Raw genomic sequence first — 21,321 nt, forward strand, 5'->3', positions numbered from 1 at the left:
TAGAGGGGGTCCCCGGGGTGGTCGACCTCGGGGTGGCTGCTGGTGGTGTGTCCATGGGGCTGCCGGCCCCGCTGTTGGGCGTGACGGAGGAGCTGACGGCAGGCGTGTCCCCCTGCTGCTGGGCCTGCAGGGTCTGGCCGCAGATGTGGTGGTGCTTCTCCCAGTCCTTGTGCTGGCAAAATGAGCCACAGTACCGGGCCGTGTTACAGCCGCTGCACGTCTCACTCGCTTTGCGGCCGCAGTTCCAGCAACTCTGCAGAGGGCAGAAGCAAGCAGAATCAGTTAAATCCTCAATGAATGCCCCACCTGGGTTGACGGCTGATGCAGGCGACACTGCCCCCTCCACGCTCAAGAACTTTCTGGCAAGCAGGTGGGAGGCAGGGCCATGTGGATGGGTGCATCCTAAAACACGCAGACGACGTGTGTCGTGCTGCGATTGCCCCAACTTTTTTCCACCAACACCTGTTACATCCAACAGACTGGTGGGAGCTCCTTTCTGGTTTTACTATAAAATCCCTTCCTTTCAGGTCTGGCTATCTTCACATCCGGGTCTCCATTTGCCCATGCTAACGATGGCCGTGTCTATGCGCTGTCTCCTTCTAACACCAATGCCACTGAGGTCAGGTGCAAAGACGCCCTTCCCGGCAGAAGCGCCTTCCCTCTAGATGCCAACAGGAAGGACAAGAGCGACTCTGAGAACGGTCTATCAGAGTCAAGAAACATGACGCAGGAGATGGAGGACTGTATTCCCTGCTCCGGGACAGACCAAGGAGACTGTTGCACGGCACCCGAACCTCGGCGTGGGTCAGCCCTTCCCACTGCAGCCCGGCAATCGGTGGACCTGACAACCTCGTGGGAAGACAAGCTGACAACCGTCTCCTTCACTTCAGCAACCCAGAGGACAGGCTCCTTGGTTTTCCTCCCATACACAGCATGCACCCAGAGCAGCACTTGCTATAAAGTAGGTGCTCAATGAACACCCGTGAAATGACTCCATCGGTCTATACCTAATTTGACTCTGAAAGCCGGAAATACTACAACTGAGGAAACAATGGTTCTATTTCTCTACAATGCTTCCCAGCTGCTGGGGTTCCTCTGAAACTTGTTGTTTTTTTTTTTTTTTAATTTTTAAAAATTAAAAAAAATTTTCTCCCATCTCAGCAACTCTGAGTGCTTAGAAAAGGAGAGGAAACTCACAACTGGTGAGTCCCCTGCCAAGCTCCCGAGCTGCTTTACAAGAGATGAGAAAAGCTGAAGTGAGGCAACCTCTAAGATCTAAATTTTGAGATAAACACATCATGAATCCGAGCACAGACACGCCAGAGACAGAAACGCATGGGTGTGGGAGAGATGTTAGGGAACCGAGGAGGGGGAGTGCCCGTGGGGGCCCTTCCAGGAACCGGTGGGACCTCCGGAAGCCAACTTCACATGTGCCCAGTTCCTCTGACAAAACCATTCCTGACATCAAGTGCTCTACCAAGTGAGTTTACCATGGTGCCACCAATATATATATATTTTTTTTCATCTTCTTTGCTTTTTCATTATTTTCTTGCAAAACAAACTTTTGCCACTATTATGGTTACTCCAACTCAGCTGACTGGTATGTGGTTGTGTCACGATTAAGTAACACCTTTTCAAAGGCCCCGATGTATATGGGTATTAAACATCTCCTTGCTGCGCTGCCTGCATTGGTTTTTGCGTCCAGCATGCTGGTTGGATGGCCTAGGGCAGGCTCATAAACCCACCAAAAACACCCCAGTAGAGTATCCGTCCATCATCCTGGTGTGTATGGTTTTACAACGTCCAAGGTATGCAAAGGGATTTGTAGCCGTCAGTCTAATTTTGAGAACAAATAAAGGGGCTCCTACAGGCTTTCCAAGTGCTAGGAGCCTCCAAATTCCAGAACTCTGGATGGGAGGTGTTTTAAGCGTACATAGCTGAGGCAATTTAGAAACTTGGTTTATACAGTGATGTCATAAATAAAAATAGAATTAAAGTTAAATTTTCCTTCCTACTTTGACTTAATTTATCCAGTTAAATATCTCAAGGGCTGTGTACCTCTGGATCAGAGGCCTCTACCATAACTTAGAAGCCCCCTTCTTTGTCAAAATCAGTCCAATCTCATTGTGTATAGAATGCCCCCACGAAGCCATGAATAACGTGAGCCTGGCCCGTCCTTCAGAGGAGTGAGGTAGGGTGCTCGGCGCCCACGATGAAGTTTACTTCCCTGAGGTTTAGGCAGTTAGAATCATGCCAGCTGGATCCTGGAACTCAGCAAATAAGCAAAATTCCTAAATTATATCAGAAAATCCCAATTAGAGAACAGAGACCTGGATCGAAAACAATATTTTAAGGAAATTAAACATCTAATCTGAGTCAAGTGGCTTCTTTAGGAAATAGCCTGGTGTGAGTCTTATCCTGTTTCTGGCAGAGGCACAGCTTGGCAGACACAAGGGTGGTAACTGCCCAGCACTTCAGATTGAAATCAGATGTAGGCAAAACCTTCTCAATTTAAGCTGATTAAACACACAGACTAAACCAGGTAATTACAAATGCATGTGCTGGGGGGTGGAAAGAAGGGACGGAACGGGGAACTTCTTTATTTTTTAAAGTGTTTTCAAAGATGGGAACAATTTTATAAATAAAAAAGTGGAATTAGGCCAAATAGCGAAACAGATGTTTTGGATCATGAAGCTGTTGGGAATTGAGCTTTCTCTTGCCTAGCTCCACCGGGTTCTGACCCAGGATTCAAGAGCTCTGGCTCGCTTCACCTCTAGTCCCAGTCCCAAGTTGTTCGATTCCACTCATTTACCACCCACCCCCGGGGAAAAAACCACCTTCAGCTGAGGAAAGTACAACAAAGAGCAATTCAAATGAGCTGGGGCCGGGGGGATGCTACAGATTTTTACCGCTCTTCACACTGCAGTGCAATGAATGTGCAGGGGAACTTTGGCGCAAGTGGTCCAGTAACAAAAGGAAACCTCTCCAAAGTGCATATTCCTTTTTAAAAGCTCATTAGAAAACAGACAAAGCAATCTCTATTAATACATTTCTCTGGGGTGGCTCTGCTGAATTTCCTGTTGGCTCCTCCGTACTGACAAGACTGAGGCCTGACCGGGGACACTCAGCCTCTCAACAGTCACACTTCTGGGGGCAGTGGGATGTGCAGAGTCTCGTGAGAACCCTAACTTGGACCGTTTGAAATTTCTAAGCTTTCTGCTGTTTACAAAGGTGGAAAGTGCAAATAGTGTGTCATACCCAGGGGTGTATCAGCGATAGTTTGATCTAACTTTACAGTGTTCAATTTACACTTTTTATAGTCAGCCTAATATTTCCTGATAGTTGTTCGTTGGTTTCTTTCATTTCCTCCTTCCATTCCTTGCTTTTTCTTTCTTCCATCCATCCATCCATCCATCCATCCATCCATCCATCCATCCATCCATCCATCCTATAACCGAGCTTCCCTCTCAGTCCTCTAAAGAACGCTGCTGGCAACTGAATTGCCGTTAACATGTAAAAAGCCTCAAGAATACCCTATCGTAGCAAACTTCATTCCCAACATTTGTGGCACTTTATAGTCTTCCCTTACTTGTGCTATGATTATTCCCTTTTTCCTATCTTAGAGACCCTGAGAATGGTCTTTTGTAGCCCTACCTGGAAAATAGTATCCTTTCTGGTTCTTACTGTTGGAAATTTCCTTTTCCAAGAAACAAACCATTTTCTCCTGATTACGTTTCGTCAGGTCTACATGCACCTACAATTCTCCAGAAAACTTCTTGCATGCACATGATGCTCAATGAATAAAGCAGAATGATCATGATAAAAATTCCCAAGATGTAAAGAAGTCTATGACACATGGCCTTAAATTCCCGGTATGATCACATCTTACACTGGCATTGAGCTGCACAGAGTTGAAAACCACTTTCAAAATGCATTTTGCAGCTTAGGACACTGGGGTCCAAAGAATGAGTAACTTTTACAATAAATGAATTGTCTCAAATCACACAGCTAGAGAACCACACAGCCAAGGTTTGATTCACTCAGGCCTTTGGGCTGCACTCTGTCCACTTCAGATACTGCTTCGAGCCTATTTCAGCAGGAATGAGGTTAGAGGGGTGTTGCACCCCTGAAAGCAGACCGAAGTCAGCGCGGGAAGCTGGAGCGCCGCACACAAGGCACCACGGGGTGCAGTGGACACGGTTTCTATTCGGAGCGGCTTCGGTCAGCCTGCCTCGGGTTTCACTTCATCCACATCACATAGCGGCCTGAGAGCCACGGGCCAGGGTACTGAAGCCCTCGGAGCCGCAGTACCTGTGGCACAGAAGCGCACGAGGCACTTCGGGATGGAGCTCGGGCCAGGCACAGGGCCTGGTGGGCAGAGGTCCTGAGGAGGACGGCACCACCTAACCCCTCCTGGCCTTGGCCGGAAGAAAGCAAGACCCTCTCCATCCTTCCAGGGCACGATATTTAGAATTAGAAAGCCTGCGGCCCCTGAGGAGGACAGCACCACATAACCCCTCCTGGCCTTGGCCGGAAGAAAGCAAGACCCTCTCCATCCTTGCAGGTCCAGGCCACCCCCGACAGGCAGTGACAGCTGCAGAGAAAACACAGTGGTTCCTTTCCCCTGTACTTTTTCTGTGCCCTCACGGTCCTCAGGTCATCTAAGGATTTGCTTCGACTGACCATCTCCCCCTGCCTCCTCTCTCCATGCCCCTTGTCCAAATGCCCTCTAACTTTTGGCTTGAGGGATCCCTGGGTGGCGCAGCGGTTTGGCGCCTGCCTTTGGCCCAGGGCGCAATCCTGGAGACCCGGGATCGAATCCCACGTTGGGCTCCCGGTGCATGGAGCCTGCTTCTCCCTCTGCCTGTGTCTCTGCCTCTCTCTCTGTGACTATCATAAATAAAAATAAAAAAAATTAAAAAAAAAATTAACTTTTGGCTTGAGATGCTCCAATTCTGTTTCTGACGCTGCCACCCCCCCCCCATTTGTCCATTTCCCTCTAAGTCCCTGGCAAGAGCAGGAAGCTGGCATAAAGAGAACCTTCTCCTTCCCACACTCTCCCTCATCAGCCCTCATGGTTGCAAGTCTCGGCTGCAAGAAAATGACACTCCAACCTGTTTCTCCAGCCCTTGTTTCATTCCTGAGCTACTTTCAACGGTTGGTTCTGGAACTGCAGCCAGCAGGATGCTCCTGTCTCCCGGGTCAGCGTGCTTCATTCAGCCGCTGGCAACACTCACATTCGAGCCTTCATCATCTTGTTCGAACCTCCCCTGTCTTTGGCCCCAGCAATGAGTTGGTGCCAAGCCCCGCATATCTCGCCGCCACAATCTCTCTTCCCAATTTCCCAAGCTCATGGTGACCACACAAGTTCCTTCCTTGCCCTCCCTTGTAGAATAGCTTCTTACCTGGCTTTGCACTTCTCTCTCCTACATAGATCCATTGCCCTCTCAGAAGGGGACTTGGTTATGAAACACTTCTACTGATCTGCATCTCTCAACAACCTTACAAGTTGAGGCACATGAACCTTACTTTACTGTTACAGACAAGAAAAAAACCAAAGCTCCAAGAGGTGTGTCACTCTAGTTCATTCCAGGTCCAGGTCTCCATCCACTATGCAGTGAGTATCTCTGGATGCAAAGAGTTGACCTTCTAATGAGACAGCAACAACAACAAAAATTGTATTGTAACCTAGAGCATCACAGCTGATGGTCTGAGTGCTCCAAATTGTTGTGGGGATCGATGGGTCTGAGGGGATCATGGGGTACCTATAGGAACCAGAATGTTGAGACTCTGGGGCCATAATTGTGTGGTAACTAATTCTACAGGATCTGCTCAGGTGGAGTTTCTATGGTTTGGGACATACTGCACAGAGTCCGCTGGGGGTGGTTCCATTAATTCTAGGAGGAGTAAAGAAGATAAACCTCAGAGTGGCTCGCCCACACGGTCAGGTCTGGAAATATAAAGTTTAAAGGTTTGATCAGTGTTTCTCTTCAAGTGCAACAGAACTGTCTAACTCTAATATAGACTGTGCAGTTCTGTACCTATATAGGAATGACAAATAATGGCCATTTTAACCTTAGGGGGCATATCAGTTTGGTGGCTTAAAATTCAAAGCTATTAGAATAGAATTATTTACTCTTCATTCTATGTCCACTTCCAGTCATTCGCTTCAATCCCCTAAGCTAGAACAGATCATGGATCTCAAAGAAGAATCATAGCAGGTTCTCTGGAAATGGACCCAATCTGCCCATGTTCATCGGAAAAAAAAAATACATGTATGGGAACCAAGCATTAATATGAAAAAAATTTTTTAAAAAGTTTACGGTGGCCAGATGTGGCAAATATCTTTTTTTTTTTTACGCTAATGCTGGCAGTATATTCTAGGTGCGATAAGTTAATACACTATAAAAGAGAGAGAGAAAGAGAAAGCACAGAAAATATATTTTTTTAATATTTTATTTATTTGAGAGAGTGAGCATGAGCTGAGGGAGGGGCAGAAGGCGAGGGAGAACAGACTGCCCCCTGCCCGATGATGGGGGGCCGGATATTCCCAGGCCCCAAGACCATGACCTGAGCCAAAGGCAGACGCTTAACCCGACTGAGCCGCCCCTCCAGGAGCCCCCAGAAAGCATTATATCACTTGGATGTCCGCCCCACACCCAGCCTCGTTCTACTATACTAACAATTATGAAGCTATAAACCCAAGTAAAGTTAGAGAACTAGGTAGGAATAATCTGAAGGAAGTCCAATGAAGAAACAGATACACTAATAGGCAATTGGAGTGGGCAGGGGTGGGGGTGGGGGGAAATTCCCCTACTGCCATGTGACTCTTCAGAAGGCAGCCTGAGAAATAGGCCGTCTGGGCTGAGGCCCTGAGCAAAGGCTCCACCTCCCAAGACTCAGCTTTTCTGGGCTGCAAGATGAGGACAAGGGCAGCGTCTACACTACCTGGACTCACAGAGGAGTAAATGTGCTAGAGCACAGGAAATACATGCTGCAGCTTCTGTGACATCTGGTACAGAGTTAAACACTCACCTTCGGTCCACCTGTCTCTCTCTCAGGCCAAACCAAACTGCCACCCTCAATAACCATGCTGACAGTGGGCTTGGGCATGGACAGCCCGGTGGGTAGGACTGGCCTGCCCTGGCCAAAGCACCCCCTGCTACTTTGAGAAGAGTCCCCATCTGGATAATAAATCACGTGCATTCCCCCCATCCCCCCCAAAAAAATACTTGTGTCTATTCATTTATTTCTGATTCTACACTTTCCTCTTGCAGTATTTTCAATTCTTGTTTCCTCCTTCTAGAATTTCTCCATTCTTCACAGCCTACTCTTCAGAAGCACTGGTTTTCCGAAGCAGAATGGGCATTAGATACATCTACCATGTGTGAAATCATAGAAGTATTCACGGGCATCAGCTCAGAAGAATCTCAGTCTAGAGATGGGGTCTTCTGATGCTGAAGCTCAGATTCCTTCTCGAAGTCCCTACGAAGGGGAGAATAATGTTTTTCTAAATTTATATCATCTACATATGTCTTTCTATAGATTCAGATTATCTAGACCATGAGATCTAGCTTAGACATGTGTCTATAATAGGAGGTGGCTTCGAACTGAGGGAGAAAAGGGGGAAAAAAAGACTTATTTCAGCCAGAAAAGTTTAGTGTATTCTGTGATGGGGGACTGTGGAAATATGAGCAGATAATGATGCCTTGCATTACAACTCTCAAAACATCTGAATTAAACTGTGGGCATTGGGATCCCTGGGTGGCGCAGCGGTTTGGCGCCTGCCTTTGGCCCGGGGCGCGATCCTGGAGACCCGGGATCGAGTCCCACGTCGGGCTCCCGGTGCATGGAGCCTACTTCTCCCTCTGCCTGTGTCTCTGCCTCTCTCTCTCTGTGTGTCTCTATGAATAAATAAAATCTTAAAAAAATAAAAAAAATAAATAAACTGTGGGCATAAAAGAACTCTGCTAAATATTATGTGCCAAAAAAAAAAAAAAAAAAAAACAACAGAAAAATTCTACTAAACCACCCCGTGAGGTAAGGAAGCAACATCGCATTCCTAAGAAGAAATGAAGGCTGGCAGGAGTGAGAGGATTCGCTCCAGGACGCCCGATACAGTAACTGAGCTGGAGCTAGAATGCAGGTCCTCCCTTTGGATTCTCTCTGCCCCCATGCACCTGTCTCTGAGCTTTGCTAGCAAAAGATGACCATCGAATCACCCAAACACAGCCTTTAAGTGGTGTGACCACATAATTTATTATACAAACCAAGAACACTTGAGAATAAGAGAGACCACTTAGTAATTACGTTGGACAACAGGGGGAAGCCAGGATTGGGTCCTTCAAACTGGAAGGCATGGTCGCCCTGCACCCCACTTTTATGTACTTCTATCCTGATTTTCACATTAAAAAGCACAAACTATGTCAGACTTTGGGCTATTTACCCCTTCCGACTCACAGGGGCCGGCCCTCTGTCTAGCTGGATTCAGAAACTGATCGGAGTTTCTTAAAATGTTTTAACTTGTGTTGTTTATGCACAAAAAATGAAGGTGATCTCTTCTACCTACCACCCACCCCTGCAACTGAAGGAAAAACACACCCTGGGAAGATCCAGGCCAGCAAATTTCTGAAGATGTTTTCAAGTAAGATCACCTGATGTCTGCATCCCAAACTCCTCTTCTGGCCTTCTTCTTCCTTGACAGCCAATGAGTCATGAAATCCTGCCCATTTTCTCTCATGGGTTCCCAGCCAACATACACAATCTCCTCCACCCCCAGCGCCACTATCCACCATCCTCATCCCCATCTGTCTCCTGAAACAGATTGCTCCTTCCTTTTAGTTTCCTCTGATCTCTCCCTGCACTGCAGCCCGAGTGATCCTTCCAATCCACTCACCAGCCACAGAGCCCTCCTGTTCTCAAAGCTTCTTTTCCCACCTCTGCTCTTCTTCCTGCACAGAGGCAATGACATGCCTCCCCTGCCCCCCCACCCGAGGAAACAGTAATGAAGCAATGCGGGTGGAGGGAGATGGAGAGAAGGTGCTGACCGGTTCTCGATTATTCTTTACTATAAGATGAAATGAAACGTAATTTCTGGAAGCTTTCACACAAAACCTGTTAAGACTCTTCTACTTTAGCGATCTGCCTCCTCCACATGAACGCAGAGGTACCTTCAGTGCCCAGCACGGACCCCGACGTGGGATAAAAGCTCAAAACTTTGTTATCGAAAGAATAAATGAATGCATGGATGTGAGTAATTTAGAGTTACATGTATTGAATAACCAATTGCCCTGGGCAGGTCACAAACATGACTTTTTTTTTTTTTTAAATGAATGCCCATTAATTTCTTAGTAGAGTTTTTTACATCAATGGTTCCTACATTTAATGAGAATGTGTCTTTTTTTAAAAAAAAAAAACAATTACCATGGCAGACAGACTTCATGTGTATTCTTCTGAGCAAAACAAAGAACAATTTATCAAATTTCTAAAGCACGACACTATGTGTATCTTATTTGGGGTCAGTGGCTAAAATTTAAGAAAACCTCCTGAAACAGAAGGGAGTTCTGAGAAGCACCTGGACTCTCTTCTCTGCAAATCAGCTGGGCCAAGCAGTGCTGGCCCATGAGAGGCCTGTTCTGGGGCCAGCCAGTGAAGGCTGGAATAGGGGGCTATACCCTAGCCCAAGGAAGCCAAAGTTGTTCTGGCTCTGTCCCGGAGGGCCCAGGGAGCTTTCCAGACTTGAGGTGACTTGCAAGCATCACTGCAGGGGAGGCTTTTATCAGGTCATTTCTATGAAAAGGTATATTTTCCTCAGGGAGAGGCAAGAGCAGAACAAAGAAAAAGAATATGTTGGATTCAAAGTTTTGTCCCCACTCCTAAAAGTAAAGCATTCCTGGGGGGGGGGGGGCATAACAAGTATTTACCTGTGACTTTGGGCAAAAGAGAGGGCTGACTAAAATGACCACCAGGCACTCAGACTATTCACAGACATCATCACTCCTCAGGAGAAGTAGCAACATTAATTTCAGGCTAATGGATTAACTTCTCTGTCGAGTCCTCGGTCAAACTACTTTTATCGTATGTGTGTGTAGACTTCTGTTCAAGTCTAGAAGAGTCTCAGCTTCATTCCAGGGAAATCTCTCCTCCATGTTTTGCTCTCCTATTCTCAGGAAAACGTTCACGTTGCTTTAGAAGAAAAGAAACTCAATTCCTGGAGGGATGAAGCCCCCTACCCTGACTCTTAAGTCTTAAAAAAGGTACTGCCATTTAAAGAGAATGAAAGTAAGACATCAGACTTAAGTTGCCTTTCAGATTATCTGCATCCAAAAATGACCTTAACGATCCTTATTTCTATAATGCTAAATACTCATGTCAAGATCATGTATTTTTTTTTCTGGATAGATTTTAGGAATAAAGGTACAAAGCTTGCTGAAGGAATAGAGCATGCTACTTGCCAAATACAGAGTCTTAGTTCTTAATTTCTTCCGAAAATTCATCTTTAGAATTCAGTGGCCTACAAAATACTCTTAACCATACATAACACAGCCCTAAAGTGTTCTGGGGTAAGTGATAATGTTTTAGTGAAGGCAACTACTGTGCTTCACGGTATTACTAACTCAAATGGAGCGGGACAAATTCTCTCCAAAGGATATTAATAGAAATTAAAAAAAAAAACAAACCCAAAACAAGGTCCTTAAATATCTTAGCCACAAGATGCCAATAAAATTGAATTTATGTCTAGCTTAATTCGACAATGGAAAAGTCAGCAGTTAAAGAGTAGATAAACTTCCCTTTGTCCCTCTTTTCCTCAGAAACTTTCAAATGTTGAAAATCAATTCCTTTTGTCCCCATGTTATTCATCTGCTACACATTAAATAGAAACTCTGGGCATCGAGTGATTCCCGCAGGGTCTTTCATCTACAGAGAAGCCTGGTCCAAATTAAATTCTGACTCTCCCTCACAAATTATAGATATGTGTTGTAGTAGGCCCTGGATTTATCAGTTGACGCCCTTGCTGGCTGAGCTCGGCGTGACCGGCGCACCACCGTCCTTTATCTGAAGCCACCGAGGGGTGGGAGAGAATCGTGGTGCCGCATTAATTAATGCGGAGCATTTTAAAAAGCATTGTTAGGTCCCGTGTTTTCGTTCCTTCACAGATGCTTGAGCCCCGTGGGCTACGTGCGTGTGTTTTCATATACTCAAGTTAATGCCAGACACTGCTACCTGAGGCCGCGATGTGAGGCTAGGAGATGGGCGGCCCAGTGGTTATACAGACAAGGTGGAGAACATGCCTGTGGCAGAGCATCCCTCACAAACGCCAAACTGCCACAGCCTGGGCGATAGGCCCAACCCGCGTGGGGGCAGGGGGGCGGGGGGGGGCTGGAGAGCACGCAGGCGCGGACGGCTCCGTGAAAACCCGACTCCGGGGACCAAACAGCACCCAGCCGACTTTCGAGTGGCTCGACGGCGCTAGGAGGTTGGAAGAACCTCCCTTCATTCTGCGATCCGCCCGGTACACGAACCACCTCTCTTGACAGAGCTTCTCTTTCAGGTCTTGAATAGACAACACCTGACTGAGCCCTTAATGGGTTCCGCATGCACTGCCCCCCCCCAGCACCCCCCTTCACCCCCCCCCGCAAAGACTAGCGGCCCTTCAGTCCGTCACCCGTTTTGACTGGTGACCTCCCGGCCTCCAAAGCTAGCCGGGGTTCGTGGCGACGCCGGCCTGCCCTGGAAGCCCCCCTCCGGCACCTCACCTCGCTTGAATCCTCCTGCTGGTTGATGACGGCCAGTGCGTCCTCCGCCGCCTGCCGCTTGGCCTCGGCCACCGTGCGCTCCATCTTGGCGCGCTCGGTGGTGATCATGTCGTGGGCCTTCCGCTCGGCCTCGGACACGGCCTTCTGCAGCTCGGTCATCGCCTGGCGCTTCACCTCGTTGACCGCCTCCTCTGCGCGCCAGCCAGACCACACGGGACAAGAAAACACGCCCCCATTAGCGCAGACCCTTGGCCCCTGATGGCAGCCCCACAGAACTCTAGGGAACTGGTGTGACTCACAGCCCAATCAAGGGCTTGTCTCGTGGCTCTCTAAAAAGCCAGCAGCTTTCTGAGATTCATTTCAGAAAACAAAGGGTGAGCTTTTTATTATTATTTTTTCCTTTAACCTACATGTCAGGGAATAGCTTTTTAAACTACTATAGCATCACTACAACTTTTCTACCAAACTAGGGTCTCCAGAAAAGATTATGAGACCCGACTCAAGTAGATGAAGGACAAAAGCCACCACAAGAAACCTGCCTGGATAATTCAGACATGTTAAGGAGGTGGTTTGCCACAGTGCTATAGGTTACTGTGCACACAGGGAGGGCATGAGTCGAGCTTTCAGAAACAAAGACGAGGGGAATGGATTTTACACATACACATATGTAAGTGCTAACGATCATTTTGCTGGTGAAACAGCACAAGAGTGAAAGGTAATTCCTATGGCAATCATGTCAATGTAGACCACTAACGAAAATCTGGGACGAAACAGATGATCTGGCTCTTCTTTTTCCTAAGTCATCTCCAGAGTCATGCGGAAATATGCTCTTACAGGGTATATGCCCTAAGCATTAGGGTTCTTTAAAGATAATTTTCTCATTTTCAGTTGTTGCCCAACTACTCAATCAAATAATACACAGCTTCGCATAACCAACTGTTGCACGAGACAAATGTAATTGAATCGTACCAGAGGCCAAAACAATCAGGCCTGCCTACAAACCTGCAAGGTGTCAAATTAGCTCTTTATTTTTGGCTGTGGGAAGGGTGCAGAGATTTGACTAATGTACAATATGAGATTGACAACTAAAACAAGTAATTTCCATTTAAAAAAATTAACTGTTCTAATTAACAAGGGAAAATATCCTCCCCCTAAATTAGTTTATCTAATTTTCATCTTTATTCAAAGCAAAATGACAATGATTAATTGAAAATTTAATAAGCAGTAATTATTAACTTGGCAAACCTAGTACCAATTAACACTCTATTAAAACTAATTATGACATGTTTCATTCAAGTGTTTGCACTTAATTGTTTCACCCACTTAAAAAGCACCTTAATTAAATGTTCTGTTTAATTAAAAACATAGATTCCTAATAAAAAAATGTTTTACTGTAGATTAAAAATGTAAGAGATGCAAATACTCCTATGGTTCCTTAAATGTCTATGGTTTATTTCACACATCTACAGCCCAGGCCTTGAGGATCATCAAAAGCCCTCCGCTAGTAATTAGCTGGCATGAATTTTGTAGCCTTGTCACTTTAGCCACATTATTTCTGAAGTTCTTTCATTTGTAATCACTGTCTGCTAGGTTTTATGAGCTAAAATATAAGGGAAAGATCCAGACTGGAAATATTAACTAAAATATGTTAAGCCTTTGTTGGTTGCTTTAAGATATGCCATTTAAAATCTGGATAGAAACAGAGTACTGCACAGAGCTTGCAGCTCTTTCTTCACCAGGAGGTGAAAAGATGCCTTTATTACCCTATCATAAACGACCTGGGGCACCAGGGAAGTACTGCCCTTCTAACTAGACAGCCAGAGTCTAATTTAGTTTGAATATTCAAGGTGAATTAAAATTCTATCTAAGTGGTAATACAGGACAATAATTTTTGCTTACGATCAAAGCTGTAGCTTGACTAATTGTGTATGCAAATCAGGCAATTTATATTTAAATTATGCATTCCTATTCTAATCCCACAGGCATATACAGATCAGCAAAGAGAGTTGGTAGGACATTTGCAAGGTGCTTGAATATTTATTACCAACTGCAAACATTCACCGATCGTTTGAAAAAGAAATATACTGAAGAAAACACTCGGTTGTGATTTCAAACCATCTTTACATTAGATTTTTTCTCTCAATTTTATGAAGACGTTTCTTTCATACCTGTATGGTGTGTTCTGTTACTTTTTCTGTTGCTTTTAAAAATACTAATTATAGGGGAAAACTGATGCAGCCTCCAACATTTGTTAGGATCCAAAATATGTAAAAATGTGTATTGTTACACTATTACATTGTTATACTCAATAGCGCAACATGTAGAATTTGCATGGGGTCTTGAGTTACAAACTGTTCATGTCCTGATTTTGGTACTTGTAGTTATATAAGAGAATGTCCTTGTGCTTTGGAAACACACACTAAAACGTTTAGGGTAAAAGGGCATCACATCTGCAACTTACTCTCAAGTGGTTGGGGAAAAACATGCATAACAGAGAAAGAAAAGGGAGGGAAGGAAAGAGGAAAAGAAAGATATTAAAGCAGGGGAATTTTTTTATATACTCCCCCCTTTTTTTGGTACCTTTTCTGCAAGTCTGAAATCATCTCAACATACAACGGTGCTAAATATTATACAATATACTTTCATGCACAGGACATACTTTTTGCAATTATAGTTTCCTGTGACAAAGGCTGCTCTGGTTATATACTACACTGAATTTTGAGAGCTCTACTCTTTTGATATTTTTCAAACGCTTTAAACTTTCTTTTATTTACTTATCTTTGCCACAAAGGTAATGTATAATACTTTGATTGCAAAGACACACTTTATAGGTTTTCTTCTAAAAATTTTTTTTTTTTTTTTTTTTGCCCACAGCAAATTTAAGAATCTTGGGGTGGGGGGGGAAGCTTTCAAATTGTAACAAGCTGAGTGCAGATGTCACATTCTGCCCTTGGTGTTTTCATCATGCTGGATGCCTTGACACTGTAAACACTAGAAATGCTTTTTAAGAAGCCTATAAAGATAAATATTATAAGCAGTTATTCAAGATTTCCAGATGAAACTGTCACCTGTACTTTGGGGATTTAATACACTCCTTAATATTAGCATCTATCCATAGAAAACCATCCCCAAACTGTTTTTGTGCAGATTAGGGATACCACTGTGAGAACAACAGAAATTTAACTGACTCCACTTCCAAGTCGTATTTTAGATTAAAGACCTATGATAGAAAATAGGCACATCTAAAAAAATATTTTCCAGGCATTTATGTGAGGAGGTTTAACCTTTCTTAGAGAGCATATAGATACAACAGGAGCAAATATTGCTCTTTTTCTACTGTACAACCCCCACCATGTCAAATATTCCCAGAATTAGTTTCAGGAACCCGCAAAAACAGGGAAGAAAAATAATGGACTCAATAGAATTACAACATGTCAAATTTTTAAAGAACCTGATTAAGTGGAAAATATATAGTGCAGTTTTGAATCTGCTTCCAATTGCTTACCACTTATGGTAGGACTTCCTTTGTGCCTTGCTATTCAAGTTGACTTTCCAACAAAGGTAGTATATTCAGAAAAATCTGCTCGCACTTAATAGCAGTCAAACAAAGGCTTGAGCAGATAATAGCATGGAAAAGGAATTTGGATTACATAAGACTTTACTGTCACTTTTTTCTTTATGAACTATCATGGATTTAACTTAAATACACATAAATAAGGGAAAGGCAGGAGGAAAGAAAGACTCTCTCCCTCAACATAAAATGTCATCCCTTCTGCTGTCCAAAAGGGCAATTCTTTGTGTCTCTCTTGGAGTAAGTTGCAATGACAGCTATAAGAATGGGGAAGAAAAAGTGGTCAGAAAGCAGATAGAGCAATTCTTTTTCCAAATAAGTGACACTCAGCACATTTTAACAGCTTGGGAGTAGCCCATGGCCCATGAAGAAATCTCCTTAGAGGTGATGCTGTAAATCTGGTAAGACTATGCAGCTGAGCAGCCTATATCACCTTTAAGCTGAATAATCTATCTGATTTGTATATTGGACATGCAAGAGAACCCTCGGGTTCTCTGGCCAAGCTAGTAGGCCTAGCATACTATTGGATTTGGAAATTCCTTATCACTCTTATAAAACCAGGTATTTATTAGAAAATCTTTAAAAACACTTGGCTAAGAGCCAAATGGTCAGAGCATCAGCCAAGCTGCAAAGAACTATAGACATGGCTGGGTCAAATCACAACCCAAAGAGACTATTTTTCCCTTCACTATTTCTCTTTCATTAGGGTTAGAGCCTTACACTCATTTGACCCTTTGCAGAAACAGCATTTTCCAGTTTCTCAAGTCAAACTATTTTAATAGTTGGAGTTACAGCAGCTCAAAGCCACAGTTTGTGTCTGTTATGTCGACTTGAACTCCTGAAACAGGTTTTATGCTTTCTTTCCTGAGTCAGCTATTGCAAGGCTTTAGCTCCACTTTTTAAGTGTTGGTATTCCACCAAGATCCTGCCAGATCTGAACTTTCTGAAATCAGTGTGTCACCAAGAACTTTAAAATCAGCCTGAAAATGCAGAGCAGTATCTCTTAACAAAAATCTGATAATGTACGCGGGAGGGAACTTTATCCTTTCACTTAGGAAATAATTTAGCTCGGGCCACTGAATATTAATTAGCAGAGAAGATCAATTTTAAATTGTAATCGTAATCATAAAATCTCAGAGTGCCTCAACAAGACAACTAGTTTTGCTGGGATTTTTAAAAGAACTTCAGAGACAAGTCAATTATATCTCAATTTTTTAAAATCAGGAACAAAGACTGATGTACGCAATGTAATTTCTAAGGCATTAGATCTTTGTTTTTGTTTTTTGTTTTTTTTTTTTTCATTAAGAATAAACTGCATGCAAGCTGAGACCTCTTATGCCAGCTTTCAGCCTGAAACCATGTTACCACCTGAGAAACAGGGGTTTAAAACAGAAATACTGCCAGACGGTCAATTACGTGGCACTAGCAGATGCTACTAAAATAAAAACTATTCCGTGTTCTAATCAGGCCTGGTTGAAGAATATTAATTAGGACTTTAAAATTTGGGTTTGTGGTGGGGGGCTGTTTTGTTTTTGTTGTTGTTAGCAGTAAAGGCCCTCCTTGTCGCTACTCACATCGCTGCATGAACAACTGCGCACAGCTGCCAGAACACTAGACTCGTGTTTTTCAACAGTTCTTACCAGCTTTCTTCCAGATCTCCTCTGGCACGTATCCAGAAGCAGGCCTGTGAAGGAATTCCCGATGCGCATCTAGGAAAAGGATGCAAAGCGGGTGGGGAAAGAAGAAAGCACCATAAGCATGTCATGTCATTACACAGAGTAGAAGCAAGCAATGCCCGGTCTCTTGGCTGCTCTACAAAAACGTAATTTTAAAAGGCTGAGCATTCCGCTTCTAGAAAATAAACACAAATAGCAAGGTCAGTCGTCAGAGCTCAAGGAAAACAGAAGGTCATCGGTCTAAATGCCTTGTATGCTCAAAATTAAACAACTTCAATGATTGCATTATACAATATGATGTCTGGGAGTGCTGCTCCCAACACTCTTTCACTGTGGGAGCTTCTATAGGCATACTTGATTTTGTTAAAGAAAATAAATTGTATTTGGTAGTTTTCTTTTCAAGAGTCAAATTGGTAGTCAAAAAAGCCAATCGTAAGCTAATATAATTTTCATATAGCTCTGATTTCCACCACCTTTCAATAAATAGCGAGCCTTACCCTCCATGGCTAACCAGTTCTTACACTTAATTACTTCTTAAAAATCTCGCTGAGCACTAAACATTTTCACACAAATTGGATCATATGGATTTGACATGGGTGGAAGGAAGAAAGAATCATTAGAATGGATTCAGAGATATTCAGTTAACAAAGAGGATTAGTACATGCTTTCTAAAACAGAAAATGGTGTTTCACAGAAAATGAAATGAGTGCTTATCCTTGTCAAAATTTAAAAGTCTGGGAAAACAGGTCATAATAAAGTTGATGTCAAAATGCTAACCTCCAAAATAACATGTTCATGGAAATGACATTTTATATTTTTCCATATATGATAGAAAATAAAGTGTACACAGTCTTCCATAGTTAAAGTACATACTGCAAGTCTTCCATACTGAGTTTTCAATGAAAGCCTATGTATTTAGAGGTCTGGGGGCAGGAAAAAAAAATATTTCAACTTTTATAAATAAAATAATCATTTAACCCGGGATAAATTTCAAGGTATTAAAATTTTCCTTACATTTCTAAGAAATGTCAATAGCAGAATACAGAATATGGGAAACAGAGAAAAGCATGATCTATTTAGCTAAGTATATATCATTTTACATTTGAATGCCTTAAATAAATCTGAATGTTTTGATTCTTTGTACAGTACATAGATTATCAGCGGCTACAACTGAAGATTTCCACAACTATTCTGAATTAGCAAATGCTTATTATAGATTAATGAAGGCTATCTGGAAACTCTCTGTATTATTTTTGCAATGTTTCTTAGATCTATAATTATTGCAAATAAACACATTTTTTTTTAAACTTTACATTACAATTTCATGATTCCTTGATAATCAGACTTGAAATACCCATTCTTATTGGGTATTTTCATGCATACATTGATTTCTATAAGAAAAATGATGAAAACCAAACCATCTTCATTTAAGTAATTTTCATTCACAAAACAGCTTAGATAAAACTGTTTGGTGCACACACGACTTCAAGGAAATGTGATGTGGTTAATTAGATTTGTCAGGATTACCTTCCACACCACTAAAACTATTTCCAGAAGAAATAAAGTGTAATCAACTTCACATTTAGCCATATGACACAATGAAACAGAGATAAAACCTATGGCAGCTTTTAAAGACAGTTTTTTTAGGACTAGATCTTGACTTATATATAAGAATAGGTATGTGAAGTCTGAAGACAAACTGACAAATCATGCCTTCTCCAAAGTAGAAAAAAAAAAAAAAAGTTCCATGTATTGGATTAAGAAAAGATCAATAGCTTGGTAAAAGCTATCGTGGCCAATCGTTATTACAGGCAATGGGAAGGGTAACGTTAGGTTATCCAAAGGCTATGCATGGAAGAAACTAATTACTGCCCCAGATTGCCTAAGCAGAACAGAGATCACTGGAGGCCAGTCAAGTTAAATCTTGGCTTTGTCACCTGCTAGTCAGGTGGCATTTGGGCAAGTTAGTTTCTCTATGTCTCAGTCACCACATCTGCAAGTGGGGACACCAGTACAACATCTGAGTGCACTGCTGTGGAGACTGAGAGAAGTACTTCCTATTACATGCTTGGCACGGCACATTCCAAACTCTCATTAGACATTAGATGCTATTACCCTCATTACTGTTATCACTGTTACTATTATTCAGAAGGCTGTCCAGTAAGAATGGATACTTATTTCCTCATCAATAATTAAGGTGGAAAAAAGCACCTTCAAGTTTCTTTTCTCCCAGCAGTTATATCCACATAGCAGAAAACTTGAAAAGAAGAGAAGAGAAAAGAAAAGAAAAGAAAAGAAAAGAAAAGAGAAAAAAGAAAACAAGCAAAAATACCTCTCAAGAGATTTGGATTAGGCAATATACAACAGTAATTTTTTATTCCTTAAGAATATGTCACTTGGGTATAAAAGTTATTTCCATAGTTAGTAATTCCCTGTCTTAGTCCTGTTGGAAAGGCCTCAAATTTCTTACATGATACTTTTATAAATTTTATTTAAAACTCAGGAATGTTTACAGTTCCCAAATTTACTCAAAGATAATGTATAAGGCTTATTCAGGCACCCACCTTCCCAGGCGCTTTACAGTAGAGATTGTGAGGGTCCATATACCACACTGGAAAGTTGTGCAGTATTTCAAGTTGGCTATATATCCCTAAAATTCTCAGTGACATATAGACTCAAACTGCATCTGACCTTGAAACCTGATAGAAACACCAAAGCCAGTCGAATAAAAGTTTTCATAATCTCATCCTACTTTCTAGAAGAATTTATATTCAAAATAAGAATCTAAAGGCAAATTATTTTTAGAATATATATAGATTTACACACACACACATTTTACATTATCCTCTCTAGTTCTAAGTTACTGTGTCTTAGCTAAACATCAGGTCTACCAACCAAATGAATGGAGTGATCAGTAGATGTACTCCTCAGAATCTATTTTTTGATACCCTGATGAATACTACAATTGCCTACAGAAAACCAAATGACTAATAGATGTACTATCTTCTCTTCTGTTGAAGTAGCAGCAATAACAATGTCTATATTGGCAATATTGAGTTTAAAAAAACAACAAAAAAAAAAGTCCTGAAGTCGCTCAACATTACAAGAGACAACTTCCCTCCTAGGACGTTCTTAATTTAGAATATTGATTGTTCTAGACAAACATATGCAAAACACCTTATGTTTTTAAGGCCCAGATTTTAAAGAAGCTAATTTTTAACCATTAAATCTTGGCCACCTATAAAGTATCAGTTGCTATAAAATGGATAGTTGTATTGAAATGCAGTCATAATAACAAAGACAGATAAGCCTATAGGAGATGGTTTAAAATGTGAAACATAACTACTGAAAGACTGCAAAATTATAGAAAAAGCCCTAAATTGAGTCTGGTTTGCTTTGGGAGGCAAACTGCTTCGGGGTGAGAGGAGAAAAGGAGGAGCTTCGAGAAGAGAACACATCTATGAAGACAGGGACTGTGTCAGGGCACGGGAGTTGTTACAAGCAAGTGGAGGAACAGAAAAAGCAATCTATGATGTAGGAAAAGGAAGATGCACTACACTTACAACAGAATGGAGACCATTGGGTACTAGATACAGCCAGGGCCGCCATCAATAAATATGAAGGGATGAGCTGATAGCCTTTGGAGAACCAATGGGACCTCATGTGACCCAGGACAGCAAGGCTCATAGCTTGGCAGCACCTGGGTATGGCCTTCATCCTGTAGTGGGCAGAATGAGGCTGAGATCATGATAATATATACCACAAAAACCACCGAATGCAAGGATGAGTTAAGTGAGTTCATCTTTACAAATGCTGCTGATTACTTGTAAGGATAATTCAGAAACTTCAATATTATGTTTCAGAAGCCCAAACCAAACCTAGAAGCTAGAATTGTTATTATGATTTCTGTTTTTAACAATAAAAACATCTAGTGCTCCAGGAGGCAATCATCTCTTCTCGTCTTTAAAAGATGGGTATATTTAACTAATACGCCCATCTTTTTAAACCCAATATACTTAAATACAGTGGGCACTTCACTTAGGAGCTCAGCTGAATGGTCTTGAAATGAATTTCATGATGTGATTTAAAGGAATCAATATAAGAATATAAAACTCTAAACTTTTATATGCAGTATACTCTGAACAGTGTGTTTGTGGTTTTCATAATTTGATAGTATGAAAGGATATATTTCTTTGGTTGGGAGCAAACTATTACTCCATTGCCTGGTATTATAAATGATGGTCCCAGAGGTACAACAGGTATACTGCATTTAATTCAGAATTCCCCTTTTCAGGGACGCCTGGTTGGCTCAGTGGTT

General features: G+C 42.5%; 1 protein-coding gene across 7 annotated transcripts in view; it reads right to left on the reverse strand.

Annotated features, from left to right (window-relative positions):
• Positions 1-21,321, reverse strand: part of RUNX1T1 (RUNX1 partner transcriptional co-repressor 1) — a 137,726-nt gene that overhangs the window by 757 nt on the left and 115,648 nt on the right. For all 7 annotated transcript variants that reach the window (XM_055303521.1, XM_055303520.1, XM_055303524.1 and 4 more), the window contains 3 exons: positions 16,968-17,036; positions 11,757-11,947; positions 1-253 (listed from right to left, as the gene is read on the reverse strand). The exon at positions 1-253 is cut by the window's left edge and continues 757 nt beyond it. In XM_055303521.1, coding sequence (XP_055159496.1) covers positions 1-253; positions 11,757-11,947; positions 16,968-17,036 — 513 coding nt within the window. The remainder of the gene's footprint in view (positions 254-11,756; positions 11,948-16,967; positions 17,037-21,321) is intronic.

Source organism: Nyctereutes procyonoides, unplaced genomic scaffold (assembly GCF_905146905.1).
Source record: "Nyctereutes procyonoides isolate TBG_1078 unplaced genomic scaffold, NYPRO_anot_genome, whole genome shotgun sequence".
Taxonomy (NCBI): domain Eukaryota; kingdom Metazoa; phylum Chordata; class Mammalia; order Carnivora; family Canidae; genus Nyctereutes; species Nyctereutes procyonoides.